General features: G+C 33.8%; 1 protein-coding gene across 1 annotated transcript; it reads right to left on the bottom strand.

Annotated features, from left to right (window-relative positions):
• Positions 1 to 3861: 3861 nt before the first annotated feature.
• LOC113046786 (SEC14-like protein 1) lies at positions 3862 to 10919 on the bottom strand. Its single transcript, XM_026207770.1, has 6 exons — positions 10704 to 10919; positions 10275 to 10409; positions 9706 to 9840; positions 4540 to 4791; positions 4245 to 4423; positions 3862 to 4111 (listed from the first exon to the last, which is right to left on the bottom strand). The coding sequence occupies exons 1-6, from the start codon at positions 10902 to 10904 to the stop codon at positions 4006 to 4008; spliced, it is 1008 nt and encodes a 335-aa protein (XP_026063555.1). The 5' UTR covers positions 10905 to 10919; the 3' UTR covers positions 3862 to 4005.
• Positions 10920 to 13820: the final 2901 nt, after the last annotated feature.

Below are 13820 nucleotides of genomic sequence, written 5' to 3'. Positions count from 1 at the left end.
CAGTTTTTATCATCTATTTATCTTCAATGAAAATAAATTAAACTCCTTCATTTTTGGGTCACTCTTGGTGCTTGAAATTAAGTGTTTTTTTTTTTTTTTTTTAGGAAAATTAAAGTAATACACTTTTATTCAACAATATTTTTAGTTTTTTATTTTGAATTTTAAGGAGATTTTATAATTCTACTCAATATTTAAACAGTTTTTATCATCTATTTATCTTCAATGAAAATAAATTAAACTCCTTCATTTTTGGGTCACTCTTGGTGCTTGAAATTAAGTGTTTTTTGTTTTTTTAGGAAGATTAAAGTAATACACTTTTATTCAACAATATTTTTAGTTTTTTTATTTTGAATTTTGAGGAGATACTGTAATATTATGCTATATTTATACAGTTTTTATCACCTTTTTTCCATGAAAATAAATTAAACTCCTTCATTTTTGGGTCACTCTTGGTGCTTGAAATTAAGTGTTTTTTTGTTTTTTTTTAGGAAAATTAAAGTAATACACTTTTATTCAACAATATTTTTAGTTTTTTATTTTGAATTTTAAGGAGATTTTATAATTCTACTCAATATTTAAACAGTTTTTATCATCTATTTATCTTCAATGAAAATAAATTAAACTCCTCCTTTTTTGGGTCACTCTTGGTGCTTGAAATTAAGTGTTTTTTGTTTTTTTAGGAAGATTAAAGTAATACACTTTTATTCAACAATATTTTTAGTTTTTTTTATTTTGAATTTTGAGGAGATACTGTAATATTATGCTATATTTATACAGTTTTTATCACCTTTTTTCCATGAAAACAAATTTAACTAAACTTTTTGGGTCACTCTTGGTGCTTGAAATTAAGTGTTTTTTTTTGTTTTTTTAGGAAAATTAAAGTAATACATTTTTATTCAATAATATATATATATATTTTTTTTTTGAAAATTATTGTATACATTTTCTTATTCAGAAATATTTGTAGTTTTTTTTTATCTTGAATTTTTAGGCGATTTTATGATAGTATGAAATATTTATACAGTTTTTATCATCTATTTATCTTCAATGAAAATAAATTAAACTCCTTCATTTTTGGGTCACACTTGGTGCTTGAAATAAAGTGTTTTTTGTTTTTTTAGGAAGATTAAAGTAATACACTTTTATTCAACAATATTTTTAGTTTTTTTATTTTGAATTTTGAGGAGATACTGTAATATTATGCTATATTTATACAGTTTTTATCACCTTTTTTCCATGAAAACAAATTTAACTCTAAACTTTTTGGGTCACTCTTGGTGCTTGAAATAAAGTGGTTTTTTTTGTTGTTGTTTGTTTGTTTGTATTTTTTTAGGAAAATCAAAGTAATACATTTTTATTCAATAATATATATATATATATATATATATATATATATATATATATATATATATATATATATATATATATATATATATATATTTTTTTTTTTTTTTTTTTTTAGAAAATTATTGTATACATTTTCTTATTCAGAAATATTTTTAGTTTTTTATCTTGAATTTTTAGGTGAATTTATGATAGTATGAAATATTTATACAGTTTTTATCATCTATTTATCTTCAATGAAAATAAATTAAACTCCTCTTTTTTGGGTCACTCTTGGTGCTTGAAATTAAGTGTTTTTTGTTTTTTTAGGAAGATTAAAGTAATACACTTTTATTCAACAATATTTTTAGTTTTTTATTTTGAATTTTAAGGAGATTTTATAATTCTACTCAATATTTAAACAGTTTTTATCATCTATTTATCTTCAATGAAAATAAACTAAACTCTAAACTGCTTCATTTTTGGGTCACACTTGGTGCTTGAAAATTAAGTGTTTTTTATTTTTATCTATTTCCTATTTTCTTTCTTTTTAGGAAAATTAAAGTAATACATTTTTATTCAATAATATTTTTAGTTTTTTTTATTTTGAATTTTGAGGAGATTCTGTAATACTATGCTATATTTATACAGTTTTTATCACCTTTTTTTTTCCATGAAAACAAATTTAACTCTAATCTTTTTGGGTCACTCTTGGTGCTTGAAATTAAGTGTTTTTTTGTTTTTTTAGGAAAATTAAAGTAATACATTTTTATTCAACAATATTTTTAGTTTTTTTTATTTTGAATGTTAAGGAGATTTTATAATTCTACTCAATATTTATGCTGTTTTTATCATCTATTTTTCTTCCATGAAAATAAATTAAACTCCTCCATTTTTGGGTCACTCTTGGTGCTTGAAATTAAGTGTTTTTTGTTTTTTTAGGAAAATTAAAGTAATACATTTTTATTCAACAATATTTTTAGTTTTTTATTTTGAATTTTGAGGAGATTTTTATAATGCTACGCAATATTTTTACAGTTTTTATCATCTGTTTTTCTTCCATGAAAATAAACTAAACTCTAAACTCCTCCTTTTTTGGGTCACACTTGGTGCTTGAAATTAAGTGGTTTTTATTTTTATATATTTCTTATTTTCTTTCTTTTTATGAAAATTAATGTAATACATTTTTATTCAAAAATATTTTTAGGAGATTTTATAATTCTACACAATATTTAAACAGTTTTTATCACCTATTTTTCTTACATGAAAATAAATGAAACTCCTCCTTGTTTGGGTCACACTTGGTGCTTGAAATTAAGTGTTTTTTTGTTGTTGTTGTTGTTGTTGTTTGTTTGTATTGTTTTTTAGGAAAATTAAAGTAATAAATTTTTATTCAAAAATATTTTTCGGTTTTTTTTGTTAGAATTTTGAAGAGATTCCATTTTTTTTTAGAAAATTATTGTATACATTTTCTTATTCAGTAATATTTTTAGTTTTTATCTTGAATTTTTAGGCGATTTTATGATAGTATGAAATATTTATACCGTTTTAATCCGGTCACACTTGGTGCTTGAATTTAAGTTTTTTTGTTTGTTTGTTTTTTAGGAAAATTAAAGTAATACATTTTTATTCAACAATATTTTTAGTTTTTTATTTTGAATTTTGAGGAGATTTTATAATGCTACACAATATTTATACAGTTTTTATCATCTATTTTTCTTCCATGAAAATAAATTAAACTCTAAACTGCTTCATTTTTGGGTCACACTTGGTGCTTGAAATTAAGTGGTTTTTATTTTTATTTATGTATTATTTTCTTTCTTTTTATGAAAATTAATGTAATAAATTTTTATTCAAAAATATTTTTATTTTGAATTTTAAGGAGATTTTATAATTCTACGCAATATTTATGCAGTTTTTATCATCTATTTATCTTCCATGAAAATAAATGAAACTCCTTTTTTGGGTCACACTTGGTGCTTGAAATTAAGTGTTTTTTTCTTTTTTTTAGGAAGATTAAAGTAATACATTTTTATTCAGTATTTTATTTTAGTTTTTTATTTTGAATTTTGAGGAGATTTTATAATGCTACGCAATATTTAAACAGTTTTTATCATCTATTTTTCTCCCATGAAAATGAATTAAATTCCTTCATTTTTGTTTTTAGGAAGATTAAAGCAACACATTTTTATTCAATAATATTTTTAGTTTTTTTTTTTTTTTTTTTAATTTTGAGGAGATTCTGTAATACTATGCTATATTTATACAGTTGTTATCACCTTTTTTATCACCTGTGACTTTTGGGTCACACTTGATCCTTGAAAAGTACGTTTTTTTTTTTTTTTTTGTGGAAAATCAGTGTAAAACAGATTTTATGAAAATACACACTATTTACACAATACGACCTATTTTTATATAAAAATAATTTATTTCATTTTGTTTCACAATTGATGCTTGAAATGTAAGTTTTTAGTTTGTTTCTTTATTTGTTTTTTAACAACATTTACAAATGTATTTGTAACAATATACATAAACACACATAATTTCCATCAAGCCTGCAGTTTTTGATGCTAAAGATCAGCACTCATGCAGACGCTTGTTGTGTTTTGATGTTTCACTGCGTCACATGATCCTTCATCATTTCCTGCAGAGCTACAGTCACAGAAGCGTCTTGTTTTCCTGCTATCTTGAGACGCTTGACTCTGTCTGTGATTGGTTGGAGGAGCTGGTGGCGGCACTGAGCAGAGAGAAAGCGCTGTGACTCGACTCCAGGCTGCTCATGGAGCCCCTGATACAAACACACACACACACACACGCCTTTACAGAAAACATCCAGACGTCCAGATCATATTTTGAGAAGGTGTGCTATTTCAGTTAATGGTGTTTTAATGCTAAGCACTTTGCGGTGTAATGATACTGACCTGAAGTCAGTGGAGAGCAGCACCTCTGTGAAATACATGACTCTGCATTTGTGTGAGGAGACCTGCAGAGAGGCCAGAACATCATCTACACGCGGCCGACTGGAAGAAGTGCATGATGGACTGCTGTAAAGACGCCACTGCAGGATGTAGAAACCAGGCCAGCGCGTCACATGAGATCCCTGATGGGACAGAAGTGGATCAGAGCAGAAAGAAGTGTGTCTCATCTCCTGCAGTGTGTTTTGTAGTGAAATATGAGCCATGTTGATGTTGTGACAGGGTTCATGAGACTCCGCACCTGTACGCTCTCTCCCTCTCGGCAGCTCAGGGCCGTCTCCACCATGCTGTAGTCTTGTCCCAGCATCCAGGATCTGTCGATCAGCTGGACGTTGTTTCCGGCGGGACAGGCGAGGTTGTGTGCGCTCAGACCGTCTCTTTTAACTGGCTGAGGAGCTCTTCTGGAGTGATAGATGTTGAAGATCACGTCTCCTTTACACACATCAAAGTCCCACGTAATGACAGACGATACTTCTGTAATCTCGATCAGCACCTGGACACAAATTAAGTATGTTATTAAATCTGTTATTTCCTCCTCACACTGCTGATTTCCCCATTAACTCTTCACCTGAACAGTTTATGTTGCTGTGTATGCTCTCATTGTAATCATAGACCATCAAAACATACAGGTACACATCACCTTTCCTCTGATATCACGTTTGGTTCAGGAGATATGACCCAAAATTCATAATTTGGTTATGGCGGAATGTCAAATTGTCACCATGGCAACCACTAGCCGTTTTTGAGATGGCTCCATTTCTAACCTGTAATATTGGACCAAGTTTAATGCTTTTATTAAAAAGTGAACCTCACCTCAAATTTTGCATATATATCATTCAGTTACTGTTACCTACCTCTTAAAATACATTTTGTCGTTGTCTATCGACCCCTAGGACCACTAGGTAAATTTTTGGATGAATTAGATGTGTTGCTCTCAACCTTTCCTGAGGATGGTAATTCCTGAGTTATGCTTGGAGATTTCAACATCCACCTAGATAAACCTCTGTTGGCTGATTTCCACACTCTGCTTGCCTCTTTTGATCTCAACCGAGTGTCAACTACTGCTGCTCAACAATTAGGTAACTAACTGGACCTTATTTATACATGACACTTCTCCACTGATCATTTACTGGTTACTCCACTGCACACGTCGGATCACTTCCTCCTCACTCTTAACCTCAACGTGGTCCCTCACACATCACTTACCCCTCCACATGTCATCTTTCGACATAACCTACGCTCACTCTCACCCTCCCGGCTATCTGCAATGGTTTCAGCTTCACTTCCTTCCCATAAACATCTTTTGATGCTAACAGTGCGACAGATACTTTCTACTCCACTCTTACATCTTGTTTAGACACTGTTTGCCCCTTGTCTTCCAGGGCAGCCCGTAACACCCCTTCTGCCGCTTGGTCATATGATGTTATACGCGAACACCGTTCTAAGCTTAGAGCTGCCGAAAGCGTGTGGCGCAAATCCAAAAATACTACTGACCTTAATGTGCATCAGTCACTCCTCTATTCCTTCTCTGCTAATGTCTCCACTGCTAAAAGGACATACTACCATAACAACATTATCAATTTGTCTAACTGTTGCGTGCTTTTTAAAACATTTGATCTGTCAGTTGCTTTTGACACTGTTAACCACCAGAACATCCTGTCAACCCTACTGACAAAGAGCATCTCAAGAACCGCACTCCAGTGGTTTGAGTTTTCTTTATCAGATAGGTCCTTTAAAGTATCTTGGAGAAGTGAGGTGTCCAAGTCGCAACATCTAACTACTGGGGTGCCTCAGGGCTCAGTTCATGGACCCCTTCTCTTCTCTGTCTACATGGCATCATTAGGTTCTGTCATTCAGAAACATGGCTTTTCATATCACTGCTATGCTGTTGACACTCAACTCTACTTCCCATTCCATCCTGACGATCTGACGGTAGCTGCTCGCATCTCAGCTTGTCTAACAGACATTTCTTACTGGATGATCTGAAGGACCATCACCTTCAAGTCAATCTTGTACAGACAGAACTGCTTGTGGTTCTAGCAAATCCATAATTTCATCACAATTTCAACATCAAGTTAGGCACATCAACCCTGCAGATTTGCTTTATTCAACATTAAGAAGATCAAGCCCTTTCTTTCAGAACATGCTTCACAACTCCTTGTTCAAGCTCTTGTTCTGTCCAGGCTGGACTACTGCAATGCTCTCTTGGCAGGTCTTCCAGCCAATTCTATCAAACCTTTACAATTAATCCAGAACATGGCAGCAAGATTAATTTTTAATGAGCTGAAAAGAATACACGTCACACCTGTTTATCAATTTGCACAGGCAACCGATAGCTGCTCATATAAAATTCAAGGAATTGATGTTTGCCTACAAAACCACCACTGGCTCTGCACCCCTTCACCTAAATTCATTACTTCAGACTTATGTGCCCTCTAGAAGCTTGAGTTCTGCAAGTGAACGTCGCTTGATTGTGCCATCCCAAAGAAGCACAAAGTCACTTTGACGGACTCTTAAATTCAATTTTCAGTCCCTCCAGAAAAACGCAATTATGCGATAGCTTGATTTCATGCATAATCAGCCAAAGGCCGCATATTTATGCGGGGTCGCATTTTTTATAAATACGCAGCTCTTTTGCCGCATAAATTACCGATTTCAGAAAGCAAAATATGCAGGGCTAGCATGATTTCATAATCCCTGTATTTTCGTTGCAAAAAACTCACAAAAGTAAAGTGCCATTTTCCCCTATTGCCATGGGAACCTTATGAAGTGACGTAATTGAGTGACGTGAACATCATCTGCAAACCCCGCGGTGAAAATTGGCGGTATTAATTTTCTCCTCAATTGTAACTTTGATATTAATAAAATTCCCCTTAAGCTGTCTAACTTTCATAGACAAGCTCTATTATCTTGGTTGTTGGTGTACAAACACAATTTCTCTCCCCACAGGTGTTTGATTTGGAACAATAAAGATATTAAATATAAGAATAAGACACTTTTTTTCGATTATTGGATCAGAAATAATATAATATTGGTGACACAGTTGTTTCGTCCTGATGGTGTTTTACTTTCATATGGAGAATTTTTAAATAAGTTTAAACTTCCAATTTCTGCAAAGGATTATGCAGTGGTCTTTGATGCTATACCTTCTGGTCTTCTTCAGTTGATGCGAGATGCTGATGCTTTTGATTTGAACATAACTAATGACTTAAATGTAAAGTTAGATGGTATAAGTATTCTTGATAAAAAATGCAATAATAATTTTCTTAGACAGATTTGTCGGCCATTTAGAATACCCCCAGCTAAAAGTTTTTGGAATTTTCGCTTTAAGGACATTAATTGGGAGGAGGCTTTTATAATCTCCAGGAGATACTGTGTCATCAATAAGATTCGCGAGGTTTCATTTAAAATTATTCATTGTATTTATCCAGTAAATGAGGTTATTAAAAGATTTAAGAAGGATATTGATTTGAAATGTGTCTTTTGTATGAGTTTGAATGATGAAAGTATATGTCATCTTTTTTTTTTGATTGTATTTGTACTAAATTATTCTGGTATGATTTTAGGATCTTCTTTGAAGAGATTTCAGGAATTGACATTACTTTAGAAGAAAAGAATGTTTTATTTTATTATGATAAGCCTTTAGAGAATACATTCTATTTTGTTATTAATTTGTTTATTATATTAGCGAAATATCACATTCATAAATGTCGATGGTCAAAGAGTACACCTAATTTTTTACAATTTAAATTTGAGTTACGTCAGTATCTTAAAGTGATGGAATGTGTAAGGAACTCCAAAGCAAAAAAAGACTATAGATTGTTGTAAAGCCTTGAAACGTTATCCTTTTTAAGGACTTTTGTATACTTTTTTGTAGTTGGAAATATGGATTTGTTTTTAATACCCCTCTGTATATAGTTCTTATTTTTGTTTTTTGTTTGTTGATTTATTTAGTATTTACTTTTTCTTTTTTTCACAATTATTGTCAGGTTGAATATACAGTATTTATATTTTTGCTTTTATTGTTCATTTGTGTGTGAATTGTCACTAAATAAAGCATAAAAAAAAAAAAACCCTGCGGTGAAACCAGGGTGAAACTTGAAGCACGCAAATCATTCTTTGCCAACAAAAATAAGCGCAAAAGAACGCGTGAAGCAGTTTCCCGATTTGTTACATGACAGTGGAGCCAAATTATATTGCGAGAACTTGCGAAAACTGCGGTTTGATGAAATAGAGAAAAAAAGGTGATTCCCCCAACACCCCCTTCTCACTTTGCTACTAACACTGTTGTAGTTTCATTCAGAAGTTGATGCAACTTTACAGTTGTAAGATTGCACTTTTTTGTTACAGAACAGTACCAAAAATTTACAGTTGTAATTATATTAGTAGTATGTAAAATAATTTACGTTGCAGTAAGAGATTGCAACTTAAATATTCTGTGATTTAGTATGCTTGCTTATATTAGGAAGTAATAAGAAATTACTCTTTACATTAAGGTAGTAGCCTAGTGAGAAAAAGGTCTTTTTTCTCTTTTTCATCAAACTGCAGTTTTTACAAGTTCAGGCAATTTCATCGCATAAAATTGCAAAAATATCCTGCATATTCCATCGCATTTTTTAAGAAAACGTGCCGCAAAATCAAGGATTTTTGCCCGCAAAAATCACAAAAAAAATCTGTGTTTTTCTGGAGGGACTGTTAAATGTTCCCTCCTGGTGGAATGACCTCCCCAACTCAATCCGAGCAGCTGAGTCCTTAGCCATCTTCAAGAATTGGCTTAAAACACATCTCTTCCATCTTTATTTGACCCTCTAACTTTAACACTCACTATTTTAATTCTATTCTAATTCTACATAAAAAAGACCTCTCACACTATCTCGCTCTATCATTTTTCTATTTTGATTTTTTTTTTTTTATTGTATTATTTAAAATCCCTTGCTACGTGCACTGTGTTAACCTAACTGAGACTTGTTATAGCACTTATATATCATTGCTCTTTTGTTGTTTTTGATTGCTTCCATTGTCCTCCTTTGTAAGTGGCTTTGGATTAAAGCGTCTGCTAAATGACTAAATGTAAATGGGCATCTTACACTAAATGACAGATATGCTGGTTAGGTATGTTTTGACACTGGGATGCTGGTTCATGCTGGTCCTTTGCTGGTTAATGCTGGTCATGTACTGACAAAGGATCAGCATAAACCAGAATTAACCAACATCAAAAATACCTAACCTTTTTTTTTTTTTTTTTACAGGGCTAGACTAACAGTGTTTGACTTTCACGCTGCATGTCTTGTTATGACCCACAGATGGCGCCGGTCATCAAAATACAGTTTGTGTAATAAACTTCTCACAGCTGAAGTAAACAGCAGAAACTGTATATTGTTGAGTATCGTCTGTGGATGAGCTGTACCTCGTGTGGAGCTCCCTTCAACACACTCGCGCTCTTGTAGATGGTTTCGCTCCACAGTTTAAGATCCTCGTTTTCCTGCTCCTCAGCCGTACGATACAGAGACTTGGGAACCAGACCAGCCTCAGGAACATCACACTGAATTAAACAACAGAAACACAGTTAGATTCGAGTGACATCCGGTTGTTTTCATGCCTGTCTGAATAAACATACAGCTACACGTGTGCTGTAAGTGTATTCTTTTAAAATCTATAATTCAGTTCTCTTTTTAAAAGTATACAACAGTGTTGTTTTTTCACATGTGTTTAACACTGAAATGAATTAGATGAGTGTCTGTTTGACACAAACCTCTCATAATATGCACAAATAAAACAATATTTAAATATAATTATGCAAATAATTATTTGAGAATGACTTGCTGGTGTAAGAAGAGCGTGTGACGTGTCCTATCTCTTTTAAACAAATGATGCACAGATCTGTCTGACGCTCCAGTTCGGTGACCCCACTGTATCAGAAAGTGTCTCGACCGATCAGAGTTTAAACATGTCAGATCTCACCAGCAACAGACTCACCAGAGCGTCTCCTCCTAAGAAGTCAGGGATGAAGTCTCTGTTGATGTAGTCCACCAGACCTCCAGGCCCCTGGTAGTCATTCCCAGCATAGATGAGAAACTTCTTCCGTGTGTTTTCGTCGATGAATGGACTCACCTGAGCGCAGAACAGGGTGCAACAGAAATCAGCGGGTCATTTTTCATTAGCACTGCTAACAAAGGCCCAGGCAAGCATGACATTTACAGAAGCCTGGCAATTAAGAAAGACTCCATGCTAACATGACATTTTACTCTGAAGGGTCAGTGTGTAGACCGAACAATTAACAAACATTAAATAAAGACTGGGTATGTGCTTATCTCAGTCTTTCCCAGTATTGTCAACTATCTGTTAACATTCTTTCAATCTGCTAAGTGTGTCACAATGTGAAATCCTATGTTTGTGTGTGTTTACCAAAGTCCAGAGCACAGGAAACACTCTGGGTGCTCTCAGTATTAGGAGACGTCCCAGAGTCTCAGGGTAGTTGGCTCCTACAAGCTCTATCATCCTCAGCAAGGCTTTGATTCCTGGTCTCCACAGATGTCTCATATTTAACCCCTCCAGATCCACCAGACACGTCCAACAACTACACAACACAAACATAGAAGCAATCATTACTTATCAGGGTAGAGACATCACTTAAACACATAGTATGTGTGACAACCAAGAACTGATTCTGATTTCAGAGGAAATACGCAGTCTATTGGCCATTTACTGCAGACCACCTCCTAGTGGTCGGGAGCATTTCAATTTTTTTATGTCGTTGTGTGTTGTGCACTACTGGGCACTACTTCACTACATGGTGACCAGTGACTGAAATAGAAGAGCATTTTAATATGGAAGTGATTTATTCCTTTAAGATTTTGATGACAGGGATGTTCATATGTTTGGAGGTGATCGTGATTCTGCAGTGAACTGACTGGATCATTTATATCCAGAATGAAGTGATGGATAAACAAAGTGCTGCTGATATTTCCTGCTTTAAATGAAAGTGTCAAGATGCGCTTCCAGCCCAATTTCACCTTTTTCAGACTCAATTTATATTCCTCTCTCAAGTTAAATAAAGACCACCACTATTAGGTGAATACCATTTCTAATTGATGTGCTCTGTATGCAAATGCTATGGCTAATGCTTCGAGACACTGATTTTACATCGGATGCCAAGTGGCGACCCAATCCAGTACCATAACTGTTGTACAATAGTTAAAAAATGTCTTTGAAATCATTTGACACTATATGAATTTTTAGGGTGTAATTCTCCTGATAACCTGTAATTCACCATCCAAACAATGCAAAAAAACTAAATCAAATCAAATTTAGTTCATTCTCAAACTGATTTAGTTGTATTTTCCTCAGCCTTGCATAGTTTTGTTTGTAGTTTTAGACTATGAAGATATGTCAGTTTGTATATATGTTAGCATATGTCATGTTTGATTAACTATAGTCACAAATTAATTTCTGCCAAAATACCATTATGTTTTCTTGGACAAAACACCTTTCGTACAGTATGTCAATGAAAGACTGAAAGTGTTTTCTCCACCAATTTTGGGTCGTGACCCACCAGTTCTAATTTGAGACCATTTAATCGCATATAGCTGATCATTTTCTGTTTATTGACAGGATTTACAGAAATGGCTACATGATTCTAAAGTGTTTCTATTATAAGTTAATTTCAATGCTTCCCACATCTGAGTTTAATATGGCTTTAAAAGGAAATATTGAATCAGTATCCCTCCTCTGTATGTATAAATCACTGGCTTCTGATGTCAGACTTTACATTTGCTCTGCCATCATCCCCCAAATCCTAAAAATGTTTGGCTGGCTGTAAATGGGGTCAAATAAAAGGCCTTTACTCTGAATGACAACAAGCCACATAGAGTTACAGCCATTTGGTTAATGAACTCCCTTCAGAATGAGCTTCTGAGTCGATGATAGAGAGAAAGAAATCAGCCTCTTTCCTCTGAAACTTCCCATGTTTCAAGGGTGTGGAATGAAATGAGATTTTAATTGAAAAGAGGAAGAGTAGTAAATGTAAATTACTCATCCCTTGCTCTCCAAGTGCTTGTTAATATGGCTGTGAAGTGGTCGAATGATTGGAGTGACTCTTGTGACAGTTAAAGGGGGGGGGGGGGTGAAATGCTCGTTTTCACTCAATATCCTGTTAATCTTGAGTACCTATAGAGTAGTACTGCATCCTTCACAACTCCTAAAAGTCTTTAGTTTTATTATATTCATACGAGAAAATGGAAAACCCATCATTCAAAACAAACCATGGCTAACAGTCAGATTCAGTGTATATTTATGATCCAGAATCAAATCCAGAGGCTGAAACTGAACGAGAGCAGCAGCAGCAACGACTCGCTCCGAGCGGGGCTCGAACCCGGGTCTCCGGCATGGGAGACAGATGCACTAACAAGGAGGCAGAGATATTTTAAGCAGTTTTACTCACCGCATGCTGTTCCAACACACGATCGTGACCCTTTTTCGTTGGGATTGCATCATCCTTAAGAAATAAACAATGTGCAAATCCATCGTCAAACTGGGCCTTATTTGTAAAACAAGCATCTTCGAAATGCAGGGAACAAACAAAAACACTTGCACAACTCCGTTGATGCTCTGTAAAAATAAACTCCATCCACTGGTCCCTTAATGCTGTTTTTTTTTGGTAATCTGTGCAGGGTTGTCTTGCCCTGGCAACCAAAAACACACTTCTTTTGTGACATTTCGCGACGCTCTCGCTCTGATCAGTGAATGTCTGTTGTGCTCTCTCTGCTCTGCTATACGGGAATACGCGCTCTTCCAGCAGACGTGCCCTCAGGACCCATATAAGGAAATTCCGCTCCATCTAACGTCACACAGAGCCATACTCGAAAAAAAACTTTCCGAAACTTGTGACAAACCGGAAGGAGTATTTTGGGAACAAAAATACTCCTTCAAACGTACAACTTAATTTTTTAAACTTTGTCCATGTTTAGCATGGGAATCCAACTCTTTAACAGTGTAAAAAACTCAGTATTCATGAAATAGCATTTCACCCCCCCCCCACCCCACCCTTTAAGTGAAGCTGTAACATTTTATCACTTTCAAATTTATTTTGAGGTTTTTGCATCATCCCATATAAAGCCAAAATTAAGAATGACAGGAAATATATATACAGTACACACACACACACATACACACACACACATATATATATATATATATATATATATATATATATATATATATATATATATATATATATATATATATATAAACCATCATAAATAATGATTCATACGGGTGATGCACTATATTGCAAGTCTACTTACCATACACTAACTTGGAATAAAAATCAAGTTGATTATAGTTTGAAAGCATACTTTCTTGCACTTATCAGTGGTTGCTGTTTTTCATGTTTCATGAAAGCTCCCCCTTTAGACATCTTTATATGAAACATATTCTTCAGAATATTCTTCTTTTATGTTCACCTGAAGAGAGAAAAAATATGTTCTGAAATGACATGAAGTATACTCACACAATTTTCATTTT

The sequence above is a fragment of the Carassius auratus genome, chromosome 28 (genome assembly GCF_003368295.1).
Source record: "Carassius auratus strain Wakin chromosome 28, ASM336829v1, whole genome shotgun sequence".
NCBI lineage: Eukaryota > Metazoa > Chordata > Actinopteri > Cypriniformes > Cyprinidae > Carassius > Carassius auratus.
Note: the sequence above shows the minus strand (reverse complement) of the source record. Positions and strands in the feature narration are given on the sequence as shown.